Source organism: Dendropsophus ebraccatus, chromosome 10 (genome assembly GCF_027789765.1).
Source record: "Dendropsophus ebraccatus isolate aDenEbr1 chromosome 10, aDenEbr1.pat, whole genome shotgun sequence".
In the NCBI taxonomy this organism is placed as follows: Eukaryota; Metazoa; Chordata; class Amphibia; order Anura; family Hylidae; genus Dendropsophus; species Dendropsophus ebraccatus.
Genome location: NC_091463.1, coordinates 5,844,212 through 5,861,700, shown reverse-complemented (window position 1 = coordinate 5,861,700; position 17,489 = coordinate 5,844,212). Strand labels below are relative to the sequence as shown.

At 50.0% G+C, this 17,489-nt stretch overlaps 2 protein-coding genes across 4 annotated transcripts in view; one reads left to right on the top strand and one right to left on the bottom strand.

Moving 5' to 3' along the window:
* Positions 1-4,353: 4,353 nt before the first annotated feature.
* Positions 4,354-5,373, top strand: QRFP (pyroglutamylated RFamide peptide). Its single transcript, XM_069942680.1, has one exon. It carries the CDS (start codon positions 4,354-4,356, stop codon positions 4,759-4,761), a length of 408 nt encoding a protein of 135 aa, XP_069798781.1. The 3' UTR covers positions 4,762-5,373.
* Positions 5,374-13,832: 8,459 nt separating this feature from the next.
* The window catches only part of ABL1 (ABL proto-oncogene 1, non-receptor tyrosine kinase), a 98,604-nt gene continuing 94,947 nt past the window's right edge, over positions 13,833-17,489 (bottom strand). For all 3 annotated transcript variants that reach the window (XM_069943609.1, XM_069943610.1, XM_069943608.1), the window contains one exon: positions 13,833-16,890. In XM_069943609.1, coding sequence (XP_069799710.1) covers positions 15,281-16,890 — 1,610 coding nt within the window. In that variant the 3' untranslated portion in view covers positions 13,833-15,280. The remainder of the gene's footprint in view (positions 16,891-17,489) is intronic.

Below are 17,489 nucleotides of genomic sequence, written 5' to 3'. Positions count from 1 at the left end.
AAAGTAGTAGTTTCTGACAGCAGTTGATTTGAAAGAAAACAACTGTCACCAGAGTTCCCCTTTAATCAGCCCACAGGTTCCAGCTCTCCTTACAGGCCACGTTTCCAGCTTCTTTTGGTCTCAGTCACGGCCGTAATTTTATCAGGGGAAGGAGGTAATAAGATATTGGGAATAATGGGAATGAAGCGCTGGAAGCTCTCTGGCGGCATAGTATAGTCTATAGAGCGGCCATGGATTTCCTTAATCATGCCCCGCCCCCCCGGACCCTGCATAAGACATAAGACTGGGGGTCAGCAGGGCCGGCTTTAGGCCAACACTGACTGACTGACACTAACTGACTGACAGACACTGACACACAGCACTTACAGCTCAGTCTTCCTCTCTGTCCAGCTGCTCTCCACACTGTAAGGTTGAGGACCTTCAGGTCATGTGATCAGGTCCTTCGCCCCTCTCTGTGCAGGTCCTGCTCTGTCTCCTGTGGCTTCTGATGTTCATCCGATCATCCTGCACTACAGTGAGGGGGCTGAACATTACAGCACCGGGCCCCTGGAGGCGCTGTGGGCCCCGGCACTTGCCTGGGTAAGCCCTGTGCTGACACCGGCCCTGCACATCATCCTGAGTGCCCCTTTAACTGATATCCATGCAGCGCTCCGGGGAAGAGGATGCGGATTATGCTGCATTATTTGTAGCAGTTTTCGCTGAGTTGCAGAGAACAAGGACACAATGTATCACTGTCCCGGCGAGAGATAAGGCCGCCGCATCCTGCAGGGATTACCATAGTGTATAATATACAGGGGGGGGGGGGGGTCATACACAGTGTATAATATACAGGGGGTCATACATAGTGTATAATATACAGGGGGTCATACATAGTGTATAATATACAGGGGGTCATACATAGTGTATAATATACAGGGGGGGGGTCACACACAGTGTATAATATACAGGGGGGGGGGGTCATACATAGTGTATAATATACAGGGGGGTCATACAGTGTATAATATACAGGGGGGTCATACATAGTGTATAATATACAGGGGGGTCATACAGTGTATAATATACAGGGGGTCATACATAGTGTATAATATACGGGGGGTCATACATAGTGTATAATATACAGGGGGTCATACATAGTGTATAATATACAGGGGGTCATACACAGTGTATAATATACAGGGGGGGGGGGTCATACACAGTGTATAATATACAGGGGGTCATACATAGTGTATAATATACAGGGGGTCATACATAGTGTATAATATACAGGGGGTCATACATAGTGTATAATATACAGGGGGGGGTCACACACACTGTATAATATACAGGGGGGGGTCATACACAGTGTATAATATACAGGGGGTCATACACAGTGTGTAATATACAGGGGGGTCATACATCGTGTGTAATATACAGGGGGTCATACATAGTGTATAATATACAGGGGGTCATACATAGTGTATAATATACAGGGGGGGGTCATACATAGTGTATAATATACAGGGGGGTCATACATAGTGTATAATATACAGGGGGGGGTCATACACAGTGTATAATATACAGGGGGGGGTCATACACAGTGTATAATATACGGGGGGTCATACATAGTGTATAATATACAGGGGGGTCATACATAGTGTATAATATACAGGGGGTCATACACAGTGTATAATATACAGGGGGGTCATACATAGTGTATAATATACAGGGGGGGTCATACACAGTGTATAATATACAGGGGGTCATACATAGTGTATAATATACGGGGGGTCATACATAGTGTATAATATACAGGGGGGTCATACATAGTGTATAATATACAGGGGGTCATACACAGTGTATAATATACAGGGGGGTCATACATAGTGTATAATATACAGGGGGGGTCATACACAGTGTATAATATACAGGGGGTCATACATAGTGTATAATATACAGGGGGTCATACATAGTGTATAATATACAGGGGGTCATACATAGTGTATAATATACAGGGGGGTCATACATAGTGTATAATATACAGGGGGGGGTCATACATAGTGTATAATATACAGGGGGTCATACATAGTGTATAATATACAGGGGGGTCATACATAGTGTATAATATACAGGGGGGGGTCATAGATAGTGTATAATATACAGGGGGGTCATACATAGTGTATAATATACAGGGGGGGGTCATACATAGTGTATAATATACAGGGGGGGGTCATACATAGTGTATAATATACAGGGGGGTCATACATAGTGTATAATATACAGGGGGGGTCATACATAGTGTATAATATACAGGGGGTCATACATAGTGTATAATATACAGGGGGGTCATACATAGTGTATAATATACAGGGGGGGTCATACACAGTGTATAATATACAGGGGGTCATACATAGTGTATAATATACAGGGGGTCATACATAGTGTATAATATACAGGGGGTCATACATAGTGTATAATATACAGGGGGTCATACATAGTGTATAATATACAGGGGGTCATACACAGTGTATAATATACAGGGGGTCATACATAGTGTATAACATACAGGGGGTCATACACAGTGTATAATATACAGGGGGGGGGGTCATACACAGTGTATAATATACAGGGGGGGGTCATACACAGTGTATAATATACAGGGGGTCATACACAGTGTATAATATACAGGGGGTCATACACAGTGTATAATATACAGGGGGTCATACACAGTGTATAATATACAGGGGGGTCATACATAGTGTATAATATACAGGGGGTCATACACAGTGTATAATATACAGGGGGTCATACACAGTGTATAATATACAGGGGGTCATACACAGTGTATAATATACAGGGGGTCATACATAGTGTATAATATACAGGGGGTCATACATAGTGTATAATATACAGGGGGTCATACACAGTGTATAATATACAGGGGGTCATACATAGTGTATAATATACAGGGGGGTCATACATAGTGTATAATATACAGGGGGTCATACACAGTGTATAATATACAGGGGGGGGTCATACATAGTGTATAATATACAGGGGGGGGTCATACACAGTGTATAATATACAGGGGGGGGGGGGTCATACACAGTGTATAATATACAGGGGGGTCATACACAGTGTATAATATACAGGGGGGGGGGTCATACACAGTGTATAATATACAGGGGGTCGGGGGGATCATTAACGCAGAGGAAGTGCGGACCCCTGCTCCTGTGGGGCCCACTAAGGCTGTATTCCCACGTTCCGTGATCCTAACGGATCACGGACGTGGAAGGCATGTACTGGAGCCCCCCCGCGCCCGGACAGCATCTGTAATTAGATGCTGGGAGCAGGGGAGACTGTATTCATAAGCGCCGCACTGTAATAAATCAGTGCGCGGTGCTGTTACTACAGCGCGGCGCTTATGAATACAGTCTCCCCTGCTCCCAGCATCTAATTACAGAAGCTGTCCGGGCGCGGGGGGGCTCCAGTACATGCCTTCCACGTGGGAATGCAGCCTTAGTGACTGGATGCTGTGGCCGGTCGGGGCTGGTTCTTCTCTCCTCCTGCACCTGACACCCCCTCCTGTACTCCACTGTCCGACATACCTTGTGTGAGGAGGAGAGAGCGTGTGTGACAGGCTGGACAGTCAATGATTATTGTCAGTGTGTCTGTCAGGCTGCTGGGAGTTGTAACAGAGAGTGGACTGTGTAAGAGAAAGCACAGAGCCCCCCCCCCCCCTCTCTGGTGCTGTAAGTTTATGCCTTTTTAGCCAATATCTGTGCCCCCCTCCTCCCTGCAGCATGGTTGTTTTTCTCTTTCATCTCCCCCCTAAGCGGCCACATACAGTACATGTCTCCCCCCGTGCAGCCACATACAGTACATGTCTCCCACCTGTGCAGCCACATACAGTACATGTATCCCACCTGTGCAGCCACATACAGTACATGTATCCCAACTGTGCGGCCGAATACAGTACGTCTCCCCCCGGTGCAGCCACATACAGTACATGTATCCCACCTGTGCGGCCGCATACAGTACATGTATCCCACCTGTGCGGCCACATACAGTACATGTATCCCACCTGTGCAGCCACATACAATACATGTCTCCCACCTGTGCAGCCGCATACAGTACATGTATCCCACCTGTGCAGCCGCATACAGTACATGTATCCCACCTGTGCAGCCACATACTGTACATGTCTCCCACCCCTGTGCGGCCACATACAGTACATGTACCCACATACATATGTGTGCGCCTTCAAGGCAGAAAGGTGGAGAAACGAATGGGTTATGGGGGCCAAAACACATTTTTTGCTAAGCCTGTGTATCTAATCCCTTCATGTGTGATACCCCCTGCTGTCTTGTCTTGCAGATGCGAGGTGCACACGGGGTCTCCATCCTGCTCTTCCTAGTTTTGGGGTTCAGCCTGCAGGCCATTATGGGCGACCACATTCCCTGGGAGAGAATCCGCTTCTGGCAGCTCCTCCCTGACGAGGGGGATGACGGGGACCTTCCCGGGCCCCTGCTCCAGCCCGGGGGCCCCAGAGATAAGAAGTCCACTGACCCTGCCTCACTCTTCAGCGTGGCCAAGGAGCTGCAAGGCTTCGGGAAGGAGAGGGCCGGATTCCGCTTCAGGTTCGGCCGGAGAGAGGAAGGGAATGAAGTGGAAGAGCCGGAACTGGAGAGACGCAGCGCCACCGCCCTGGGGTCACTGGCCGAGGAACTGAACGGGTACAACCGAAAGAAAGGCGGCTTTAGCTTCCGATTCGGGAGGCGATAGGACCCCCCCCATCCCCGCTCCGGCACAAACCTTTCCAATCACTTTTCTATCTCCTGTTAATCCCCCCTGAGCCTTCAGTGTAAAAGTCACCGGCTGACGGGACAAACAGCGGCGCCATCCTGCAACCTCAACACCTCCGCAAACACGGCCACAAGCCAAACGCAAACAGGTCGATAACACAAGCGGAAACAAATCCACCGACATGAAGACACAGACTCTGTGCTCGCTGCTTCCTACTACAAAGGATTCTCAATTTAAAGGGGAAGCCTACTTTTCCTGTGGGAGGGGCCTAAACTCCAATCATTATGGCGCCTGGGCAGCAAATACAATAGCAATTACTGAAGAGAAACTCCAGACACTTTTTTCCCACCAAAGATCCCTCTCACTTGGGTCCTCCCCATTTACATCGTCCTCTGTGGTGACAACTGTTTCCACAGTCTCCGCCCCCTGTTATGTAATTGGCAGTTATGTGCAAATTAAACCCCGCCCACCAAAGGAAAACAATCGTAAGTGTCAGGTAGCAATGCATCATGAGAAAGTGTGTGTGTGTGTGTGGTCCAGTTAAAGGTTATGGCTGGAGTTTCCCTTTAACACCCGGCTACCCCGGTCACAGAGCCCGGAGGAGAGAGACCCCGATGTATCATCAGATGTTATTTTATAGAGATTTTTCTTTTGTACCTTGTAGCTGTAAATATATGGTCATGTCTGTTACCGCAGCGCAATGTCTTGTGTTTTCTCCACTGGTGACCAATGGGTGGAGTAGTCGTGATGGTCACAAGGGCCCCAAACTATTACCCGACCCTCCAGGCCCTGCACGGAGAGTCAGGAGACCCCATTACACATCTGCCTATAGCGCCCCCTCATTGTCTAGGCTGCAGCAGGGGAAAAAGCCTTATTACCATTATAGGGGGGACAGGAGGTAGTCACAGGCTATAGACACGGCCTGTTGTATTCCGATTGGTCACTTATTTCCTAATTACAAAGTTAAAGCAACTTTCTAATTTATCTTCATTACAAATATATTTCCATGTTCTCCCCATCTCTTCTGTTAGTGTTAGCAGCCCAGAGGCAAGGAAGCTAGAGGATCAGAGTATGGAGAGGTGGGGAGCACCCAAGTCACCAGGAAAGGCAGGTCACGAAGGAAAGAGTGGGAGAGGAGCACCCAAGTCACCAGGGATAGCAGATCACATAGGGAAGAATGGGAGAGGAGCATCCAAGTCACCAGGGAAGGCAGATAACATTGGAAAGAGTGGGAGAGGAGCACCCAAGTCACTAAGGAAGGCAGATCACGTAGGAAAGAGTGGGAGAGGAGAATCCAAGTCACCAGGGAAGACAGGTCACGTAGGAAAGATTGGGAGAGGAGAATCCAAGTCACCAGGGAAGGCAGGTCACGTAGGAAAGAGTGGGAGAAGAGCACCCAAGTCACCAGGGAAGGCAGGTCACACAGGAAAAAGTGGAAGAGGAGCACCCAAGTCACCAGGGAAGGCAGATCACATAGAAAAGAGTGGGAGAGGAGCACCCAAGTAACCAAGGAAGGCAGATCACATAGGGAAGAGTGGGAGAGGAGCACCCAAGTCACCAAGGAAGGCAGATCACATAGGAAAGAGTGGGAGAGGAGCATCCAAGTCACCAGGGAAGGCAGATCACATAGGGAAGAATGGGAGAGTAGCATCCAAGTCACCAGGGAAGGCAGATCACATTAGAAAGAGTGGGAGAGGAGCACCCAAGTCACCAAGGAAGGCAGGTCACACAGGAAAGAGTGGGAAAGGAGCACCCAAGTCACGAAGAAAGGCAGATCCGATAGCAAAGAGTGGGAGAGGAGCACTAAAGTCACCAGGGAAGGCAGATCACATAGGAAAGAGTGGGAGAGGAGCACCCAAGTCACCAGGGAAGGCAGATCACATAGTGAAGAATGGGAGAGGGGCATCCGAGTCACCAGTGAAGGCAGATCACGTTGGAAAGAGTGGGAGAGGAGCATCCAAGTCACCAGGGATGGCAGATCCCATTGGAAAGAGTGGGAGAGGAGCACCCAAGTCACCAAGGTAGGCAGGTCACACAGGAAAGAGTGGGAGAGGAACACCTAAATCACCAGGGAAGGCAGATCCCATAGAAAAGAGTGGGAGAGGAGCACCCAAGTCACCAGGGAAGGCAGATCACATAGGAAAGAGTGGGAGAGGAGCACCTAAGTCACCAGGGAAGGCAGATCCCATAGAAAAGAGTGGGAGAGGAGCATCCAAGTTACCAGGGAAGGCACATCACATAGGAAAGAGTGGGAGAGGAGCACCCAAGTCACCAGGGAAGGTAGATCACATAGGGAAGAGTGGGAGAGGAGCATCCAAGTCACCAGGGAAGGCAGATCATATAGGGAAGAATGGGAGAGGAGCATCCAAGTCACCAGAAAAGGCAGATCACGTTAGAAAGAGTGGGCGAGGAGCACCCAAGTCACCAACGAAGGCAGGTCACACAGGAAAGAGTGGGAAAGGAGCACCCAAGTCACCAGGGAAGGATGATCCCATAGCAAAGAGTGGGAGAGGAGCACCCAAGTTACCAGGGAAGGCGGATCACATAGGGAAGAGCGGGAGAGGAGCACCCAAGTCACCAGGGAAGGCAGATGACATAGGAAAAAGTGGGAGAGGAGCACCCAAGTCACCAGGGATAGCAGATCACATAGGGAAGAATGGGAGAGGAGCATCCAAGTCACCAGGGAAGGCAGATAACATTGGAAAGAGTGGGAGAGGAGCACCCAAGTCACTAAGGAAGGCAGATCACATAGGAAAGAGTGGGAGAGGAGAATCCAAGTCACCAGGGAAGGCAGGTCACGTAGGAAATATTGGGTGAGGAGAATCCAAGTCACCAGGGAAGGCAGGTCACGTAGAAAAGAGTGGGAGAGGAGCACCCAAGTCACCAGGGAAGGCAGGTCACGTAGGAAAGAGTGGGAGAGGAGCACCCAAGTCACCAGGGAAGGCAGGTCACACAGGAAAAAGTGGAAGAGGAGCACCCAAGTCACCAGGGAAGGCAGATCACATAGAAAAGAGTGGGAGAGGAGCACCCAAGTAACCAGGGAAAGCAGATTACATAGGAAAGAGTGGGAGAGGAGCACCCAAGTAACCAAGGAAGGCAGATCACATAGGGAAGAGTGGGAGAGGAGCACCCAAGTCACCAAGGAAGGCAGATCACATAGGAAAGAGTGGGAGAGGAGCATCCAAGTCACCAGGGAAGGCAGATCACATAGGGAAGAATGGGAGAGTAGCATCCAAGTCACCAGGGAAGGCAGATCACATTAGAAAGAGTGGGAGAGGAGCACCCAAGTCACCAAGGAAGGCAGGTCACACAGGAAAGAGTGGGAAAGGAGCACCCAAATCACCAAGAAAGGCAGATCCCATAGCAAAGAGTGGGAGAGGAGCACCCAAGTCACCAGGGAAGGCAGATCCCATAGCAAAGAGTGGGAGAGGAGCACCCAAGTCACCAGGGAAGGCAGATCACATAGTGAAGAATGGGAGAGGGGCATCCGAGTCACCAGTGAAGGCAGATCACGTTGGAAAGAGTGGGAGAGGAGCATCCAAGTCACCAGGGATGGCAGATCCCATTGGAAAGAGTGGGAGAGGAGCACCCAAGTCACCAGGGAAGGCAGATCCCATAGAAAAGAGTGGGAGAGGAGCACCCAAGTCACCAGGGAAGGCAGATCACATAGTAAAGAGTGGGAGAGGAGCACCCAAGTCACCAGGGAAGGCAGATTACATAGGGAAGAATGGGAGAAGAGCACCCAAGTCACCAGGGAAGGCAGATCACATAGGGAAGAATGGGAGAGGAGCATCCAAGTCACCAGGGAAGGCAGACCACATAGGAAAGAGTGGGAGAGGAGCATCCAAGTTACCAGGGAAGGCAGATCACATAAGAAAGAGTGGGAGAGGAGAATCCAAGTCACCAGGGAAGGCAGATCACATAGGAAAGAGTGGGAGAGGAGCACCCAAGTCACCAGGGAAGGTAGATCACATAGGGAAGAGTGGGAGAGGAGCATCCAAGTCACCAGGGAAGGCAGATCACATAGGGAAGAATGGGAGAGGAGCATCCAAGTCACCAGAAAAGGCAGATCACGTTAGAAAGAGTGGGCGAGGAGCACCCAAGTCACCAACGAAGGCAGGTCACACAGGAAAGAGTGGGAAAGGAGCACCCAAGTCACCAGGGAAGGCAGATCCCATAGCAAAGAGTGGGAGAGGAGCACCCAAGTTACCAGGGAAGGCAGATCACATAGGAAAGAGTGGGAGAGGAGCACCCAAGTCACCAGGGAAGGCAGATCACATAGGGAAGAATGGGAAAGGAGCATCAAAGTCACCAGGGAAGGCAGATCACATTGGAAAGAGTGGGAGAGAAGCACCCAAGTCACCAGGGAAGGCAGATGACATAGGAATAAAGTGGGAGAGGAGCACCCAAGTCACCAGGGAAGGCAGATCACATTGGAAAGAGTGGGAGAAGAGCATCCAAGTCACCAAGGAAGGCAGGTCACACAGGAAAGAGTGGGAGAGGAGCACCCAAGTCACCAGGGAAGGCAGATCACATAGCAAAGAGTGGAAGAGGAGCATCCAAGTCACCAGGGAAGGCAGATCACAGGAAAGAGTGAAAGAGGAGAATCCAAGTCACCAAGGAAGGCAGGTCACGTAGGAAAAAGAGTGGGAGAGGAGCATCCAAGTCACCAGGGAAGGCAGATCACATAGGAAAGAGTGGGAGAGTAGAATCCAAGTCACCAGGGAAGGCAGATCACATTGGAAAGAGTGGGAGAGGAGCACCCAAGTCACCAAGGAAGGCAGGTCACACAGGAAAGAGTGGGAGAGGAGCACCCAAGTCACCAGGGAAGGCAGATCACATAGGAAAGAATAAGGGAGGAGCACACAAATCATCAAGAAAGGCAGATCACATAGCAAATAGGAAAGAATGAATGAGGAGCACACAAGTCATCAGAAAAGGCAGATCACAGGCTGTACAGAAGGAGCACACAATCTGTACTAAATGGGTGTAGCAGAGGGGAGCATGCACTGTAATCTGCAGGGGGAAATCACACAGGCTGTGTTTGACTGTGAAGATAAAAGAGAACCAATGCAAGTCTCTGCAAAAAAAAAGATCACGCAGGCTGTATGAGTGTATAGAGAGAGGACCAACATCAGACACTGCAGAGGAAAGGAGGACCTCATGAGAAAACCGCATCCTGGACACACAAGACCTCACATCCAGCGTATATTACTACAGGATCAATGTCTGAAAAAAAATATGTTAAAAAAGTTTTCATTTACTGATCCTCAGTTACATCCTGTATTTTCCTCCACCAGCAAAATAGTGAGTGCAGCTCTGCAGTATAATACAGGATGTAACTCAGGATCAGTGATGTATGTACACAGTGACCCCACCAGCAGATTAGTGAGTGCAGCTCTGGAGTATAATACAGGATGTAACTCAGGATCAGTAATGTAATGTATGTACACAGTGACCCCACCAGCAGAATAGTGAGTGCAGCTCTGGAGTATTATACAGGATGTAACTCAGGATCAGTAATGTATGTACACAGTGACCCCGCCAGCAGCATAGTGAGTGCAGCTCTGGAGTGTAATACAGGATGAAACTCAGGATCAATAATGTATGTACACAGTGACCCCACCAGCAGAATAGTGAGTGCAGCCGCAATCAGCCACACTTTGCGCTGCACCATATTAACATCTCAAAGCGTGGAGGTTTATGGGTCTCTAAGGTCTCCTGCAAAATGTCGCCATATGGCTGTGGAGATGGAAGCTGTACTCGGCAGAATGTAGAAGTGTCTCAGAATTACACTACAGGACAGCAGTGATATCTGCTCCCGGGAAAGCTGGATGTCTGTCACTATGGAAGCTGGAAATGCCGCCCAGATGGACAAGGGATTGTAATGTCTGCAGTCACAGCTCCCACATAGACTGTCATTCAGCTCATTTACAATCTTTTACAACAAATCAAGGGAGGGAAAAGGTGGCACAGAGGCCTGGAGAAGAACAGGAAGAGTCTATGGGGAGGGGGCAGAGGAGGGACAGAACAAAGAGGTCTGGTGGAGGAAGGACAGAAGAGTCTGGAAGAGGATACATAGGGGAGTCCGGAGGCAGGGACAGTGGTGTCTTGAGGGAGGGGACAGAAGTGTCTAGAGGGAGGGGACAGAAGTGTCTGGAGGGAGGGGACAGAAGTGTCTAGAGGGAGGGGACAGAAGTGTCTGGAGGGAGGGGACAGAGGAGTACAGAACAGGGAGGGGCAGAGGGGTCTGCAGGAAGGAAGGCGTCTGAAAAAGGGACACAGGAGTCTGGAGGGAGGGGGCAGAGAAGTCTAGAGGGAGAAGACAGAGGAGTTTGGCAGAGGATAGATAGGACAAAGAGGTCAAGTGGAAGGACATGGAGGTGTCTGGGGAGCCAAAGGAGTCTAGACTAGGAGGCAGAGAATGCCCTCTTTCTATTCAGAATAGCCGAGCGTGCATGTATATGTGGTGGGGGGGCTCAGCCAGCTGTGTTATCAGTCATTGCTTACTATATTAGGTGGATACTATTGCTCTCTGTTATCAGCCATCCCATGTTAGGCGGACGGACTGTATGGAGGTGAATACACTCCACTCCTGCACCACCAGGTCTCTGCTGATTCACACACATTTGGCTTTGGATCTGGTTGTCTGGCCGCATCTGCTGGTGAATGCGCCAAATGCAGATTCAATTATAACAAAACATCTGATACAGCGAGACGCCGTGTGATTATAACCATCGCATTCACCAATTATCAACAAATAACAACAACTAATGAGACTGAGGTCTGCTCATCCGAGATACAGAGACTGTGTCACTACCAGACAGATGACATCTACTGCTCCCTGGTATCTGCTATTTTACTGATATAACCTCCAGACATTACATCATATGTGACTGATATCAGCCGCTCCTCTTATAACGCTCCAGCACTGATATAACCTCCAGACATTACATCATATGTGACTGATATCAGCCGCTCCTCTTATAACGCTCCAGCACTGATATAACCTCCTATTACATCATATGTGACTGATATCAGCCGCTCCTCTTATAACGCTCCAGCACTGATATATCCTCCTATTACATCATATGTGACTGATATCAGCCGCTCCTCTTATAACGCTCCAGTACTGATATAACCTCCTATTACATCATATGTGACTGATATCAGCCGCTCCTCTTATAACGCTCCAGTACTGATATAACCTCCTATTACATCATATGTGACTGATATCAGCCGCTCCTCTTATAACGCTCCAGCACTGATATAACCTCCTATTACATCAAATGTGACTGATATCAGCCGCTCCTCTTATAACGCTCCAGTACTGATATAACCTATTACATCATATGTGACTGATATCAGCCGCTCCTCTTATAACGCTCCAGTACTGATATAACCTCCTATTACATCATATGTGACTGATATCAGCCGCTCCTCTTATAACGCTCCAGCACTGATATAACCTCCTATTACATCATATGTGACTGATATCAGCCGCTCCTCTTATAATGCTCCAGCACTGATATAACCTCCATTTACATCATATGTGACTGATATCAGCCGCTCCTCTTATAACGCTCCAGCACTGATATAACCTATTACATCATATGTGACTGATATCAGCCGCTCCTCTTATAACGCTCCAGCACTGATATAACCTCCTATTACATTATATGTGACTCCTCCTATAGCGCTCCAGTACTATTATAAGCAGTACTTTATATGCCGCCGTCCATCCAGTGTTGCGGCGGTGGATCAGCCATGACAGGCACCGAGGAAAGAGTTAATGTAATTATAGCGGGTGTCAATCTCCCCCCCGGTCTCCGGACGCGCTCGGCCTCATTCTCACATCATGGGAAAGTATAGATTTTGGAGGCTGATTAAGCTGTGAGAGCCGGAGCTTCATATCAAATACCCTCAACACCTCCGACCAAAGTCAACAGGCGCCGAATCAATAGCGAACAAGATACACGACGTCCGCGGCTGCCATTCATTCCTTTATCCTTTTATCTGCAAACAAGGGGGGGGGGGGCAGTATTATTTACTTACACTGTATATAGCAACACAGACCCCAGAGCACTGCACCCCCACACCTACAGCTGGGTACATATACAGGCACTGAACTGTGAGCCTGGCACTGGGTGCTGTACTGTGAGCCTGGCACCGTGGTGGTGTACTGTGAGCCTGGCACCGTGGTGGTGTACTGTGAGCCTGGCACCGTGGTGGTGTACTGTGAGCCTGGTGCCGTGGTGGTGTACTGTGAGCCTGGCGCCGTGGTGGTGTACTGTGAGCCTGGCGCTGTGGTGGTGTACTGTGAGCCTGGCACCAACGCTGTAGCAGCTCCACACTCGCTGGTCTTACTGGGCTGAGCTGCAATACCAAACACAACCTACAGACAGGAGAGGCGCTCTTCCTGGCAGACCTTACAGTGCAATCTCACCACCCCTCCCCCCAATAAATGAGACGCATGAGGCGGGGATATGTAAATGTCTTGTATTTTGACCAAATTGTAAAACCGCCACAGACGTGACATAACAGAAAGGTAGAGGAAAGTTCTGTACAGGAAGTGACATCAGGGCAGCCACGCAGTGACAGGTGTAACCTGAGGTGGATAGGATACATCTATAGGTGCCGTACCTTGTGGCCCTTTATTGTAGAAGGGACAGGGCACCCACTTCACATATAACACTCTGCCCCGGCACCGCTCGGCCATCGCCTGAGGGGCAGGACTGGAGACCGGGACAAGGATTCACCCGTCCCCGATAAAGATGACAGCCATGATGATAAAGAAGAGGGTAAAGGTCTGTGCCAGCATAGAACAACAGAATTCCTTCCCTACTTGTTATTATCTATTCGGTCTCCTTCCCCCAGTTCTCAGCTGCTGCTTTCTGCTGAAGGCACAAAAACCTTTATGTGAGCCTCTCTCTACGGCTCCTCCTCCTCTCCCCTCCTTTCTGAGACGGCTGATGTAAACAAGTCCCTGGCAGCCTGTATCTGCAACATTGTAGCTTCTTTGTAATGCTGGGAGGGTTATTCTTAGGTCAAGTTGCTGATGAACTCACTGAGATTATCCCTTCCAGCGTTACAAAGAAGCTACAAAGTTGCAGATACAGCCTGTCTCAGAAAGGAGGAGGGAGGAGGAGACAGAGAGAAAAGCTCACACACAGCTACAACTCCCACCATCCTCAGCCTGCAGCTGCTACTTCCGGAGCATCATTCCCCAATGTGTTGCTTTCCAGCTGTTGCAAAACAAGAAGAATGCCGCAGGATGAGGAACGTTGCTCCAGTTGTTGCAGCAGAACAATTGCCGTCAGGGCATGCTGGGAGTTGTAGTTTTGCAACAGCTGGTGTGGAACATTACAACAAAGTAACGGGTGCTGATCGTCACATGATCTCTGGTCCTTGAGCGTATATTGAGGGAAGGGGGGGGGGGGGGGAGTCAGCGACTATCCAGGTGCTGGCACAAAGCTCAGGCAGCTACTGACAAGGCACTGATTACCATCAATGGCAGCCACCACCACTGCGCCGCCCCCAGGGGGTGACCAGCTGGGTGGCACGCTCCCCCATGCTGAAAGATGAAACAACATAATAAATGGCGCCTGGGCTCGGAGGTGTCATGGCAGTGGCCCAATCCCAAGTGCAGCCGCCATTACTATAGGCACCTTAACCATTTCAGCCCTGGGGAGGAGGGGGGGGGCTTATAACAAGGAAGGCATCTACATGTGAACGTTAAATTTGTACATTTATATATTTATATATAAAAATCGTATATCCTTGTAAAAGAGGGGAAAAAATGAGAAGGCGAACCGTAAAAATTTATACAGAAATATCGGAGAGGACTGTAAACGTCTAAAAAGGAGAGGAGGGGGTGGGCCGGAGGCACTGCTGGTTCAGTCTCTGCTGGGGGAGGGGCTTCATTGCACATATCACCTCTGACCTCTCGTATGTGCCAGCTATACGCTTACTACAGTCCATCCGTTTTTGGTTTAAAAGAATAATACAGAAAAAAAGGAAATTGCACTTAAAATGGTCAAGTTCTTGGCCTTTCTGGAAGGCTGTGCGCCCCCCTACAGACGTCTCTCTGCATAGACACCGCACTATCTAACCCCTCCCCCCCCCCCCCCCGAGCCGGGAGCGGTCATACCTGGGAATAACGGAATGCTACAAGGTAGCCGCTTATGTGCTAAGGGTCTGTGATCTGGAATGTTCTGGCTCCTCGGCCCTGGGGGGGGGGCATTCTCCTGCCTCCATACCTGGTGCAGCAGTGTAAGACATGGGCAGAGGTGCGGCTGCTCTTACTGTAAAGCGTTCATTCCGCCAGTTTATGGGTGGAGGGAACCTGTAGACCTTTAAGGTCCGTGTCATGTAGAACCAAAGTCTCTAGGTAAGGAGTAAAGGGGAAGGGGGAGCAGCCACCTCGGGGGGCCCGGGGATGCATAGCTTTAGGATTAAGACCACGGCGTGATGTCCTCCGCTCTAGAACCCTGAGATGCTACCTCTGAACCACGTCGCTTATCTCTTTGACGGATGAGAGCAGCTTGCTAAAGTCCTGAGGTGTGGCGGGTCCTCCGCCCGTGGAGGAGGCAGCGGCCGGGCAGATCTGAAGATCCCGCAGGCTGTTCTCCAACTTGCTCATGGCTTCTCGGAACGCAAACTTGTTCCTCATTTGTTGTATGGAGTCCACGTAGCAGGTGCAGAAGGCGTGGAGGTTTTTGGCGGCCTCCAGCACGGCGCTGTGGCTGGCCATTTGTTCAGAGTTTCGGTTGATGGCGGCTCGTAGGCATTCGGTGCTCTCCAGCAACGTCTCCTTGGTGACTGCTCCGCTTAGCAGCTTCTCGGGAGGTTGGCGGGTTTTGCGCAAGGAGACTCTGGTGGAGATGAGTGGAATAAAGGCTGTGGAAGAGGAGGTGGAGGAGGACGTGGGCGGCTGAGGTTGGTCCGTCCCTGTCTGCACTCCGGCCCGCTTCTCCGTGGTCTTGACGTTGGTCTTCTTGCCACTATCCATCACAGCTGGGGTCGTCCTTGAGTGGTCTTCGCTCTGAGTTGCAGCCTTGTGCTTTGGCTCATTGGTGCTGGGGTCGTGGCTAAGGCTTTGGGTGGAAATCTTTGTAGCTTTGCCGGCAGTGCTGGTGGAGGACAGAGAGGTCGGTGAGGACAGTGGTAGAGGTGGGCTCGGTTTGACCTTCATTGCTTTCATTTTATCCTTGGCAGACGATTCTGTCGCCTTGAGCCTCCGGAGACGAAGGTCTGTTTCGGTTTTCCCGACGCTCGGGGTATGCTTGGCGGGGGCTATAGACTCTGAAGCAGTTCTTAAGCTCCCGCTCTCCTCTTTCTGTAAGGGTGAAGAGGATGAAGGGGCGCCGGGTTTCCTACGTGGTAATTTTGGCGTCAGGCTAGGAGGACTGGAGCCCGGACTCTGATCGGTATCTTTAAACACGTCGTCCGCTGGCTCCTCTGTTTTTTTGGGTAGGCGTGGAGGTGGCGTGACGGCCCCTCTAGAACAAGACAGATCCGGTTTTCCCTCGTTGCCCCTTTTACGAGGCAGGGCTGGTCGCTCAGCTTTTTGGAGGCCTCCGGGACCAGACATGTCTAACATGTGCCTGGTAGAGGGCATCTCCCTAGGCAGAGTGACCGACCTCCACTCTGTATCTTTGGACCCGTGAGGCATACACGAGGCAGACGACGACCTCTGGAAACGCTTGCTGGTGGTGCTGCTTCCTTCCTCTTCCCCCAGTGGTGGTTGCCGTCCTACAACCGTGATGGACTTTTTCCAGTGTGGGGTCAGAAACAGAGTCCCCCCTTGCACGGATCCATTGGTCATGGTGGCGCCATTATTTGGGAATTTCATTGAATCAATATCTCCTCCATTACTGGCGTCTTTGCCTTCGCCTTCCAGACACCTTGGTTCCATTTCCCGGAAGGAGCTGCTGCGTTTGGGAGGGGTGGGGGCGTTCTTCTTCTTCCTCTTGATCAGCGTGCTGAAGAGATTCTTCTTACTATTGGGTAACAAACGTTCTTCCTCCGGCCCGCCATCTGCCGCCGAGACCCGTTCCTTGCGAGGGAGGAGAGGAGACACAGCGGCCGACTCCAGATCCAGGACATCTGTAGGAGAAAAAGGACAGGCAATGAATAGGGGACAAGTCTGAGCAGGGGGAGGGGAAAAAAGGGGTACTCCAGAAAATGTCTTCATTTCAAATCAGCTGGTGTCAGAAAGTCTGACAGTGCTCTCTGCTGCCACCTCTGTCCATGTCAGGAACTGTCCAGAGCAGCAGCAAATCCCCTTTATTAACCCATATGTTAGCTTGTTGTACAAACATGTTAACTTTACTGTTGTCACTTAAATCAGTGCTTATAGATTTTCTCTTTTGTAATATGTTCTTAAAAAACCTAATAAAAACATTGAACCAGAAAACCCCTCCTGCTCTGGACAGTTCCTGACATGGACAGAGGTGGCAGCAGAGAGCACTGTGTCAGACTGAAGAGAATACACCACTTCATGCAGGACATACAGCAGCTGATAAGTACTGGAAGACTGGAGATGCATGAGTGTGCATGCAAAACAGATGCACCCCCGTTTTTTGCCTAAAACCAATGAGAAAAACAAATTGCAAAAACGCAGTGTGAACCGAACCTTAATTACGAATCTTTATAACTTTGTGACACTAGTAAAACTTTCACTTTCCATTAAGGAAGACGACAGG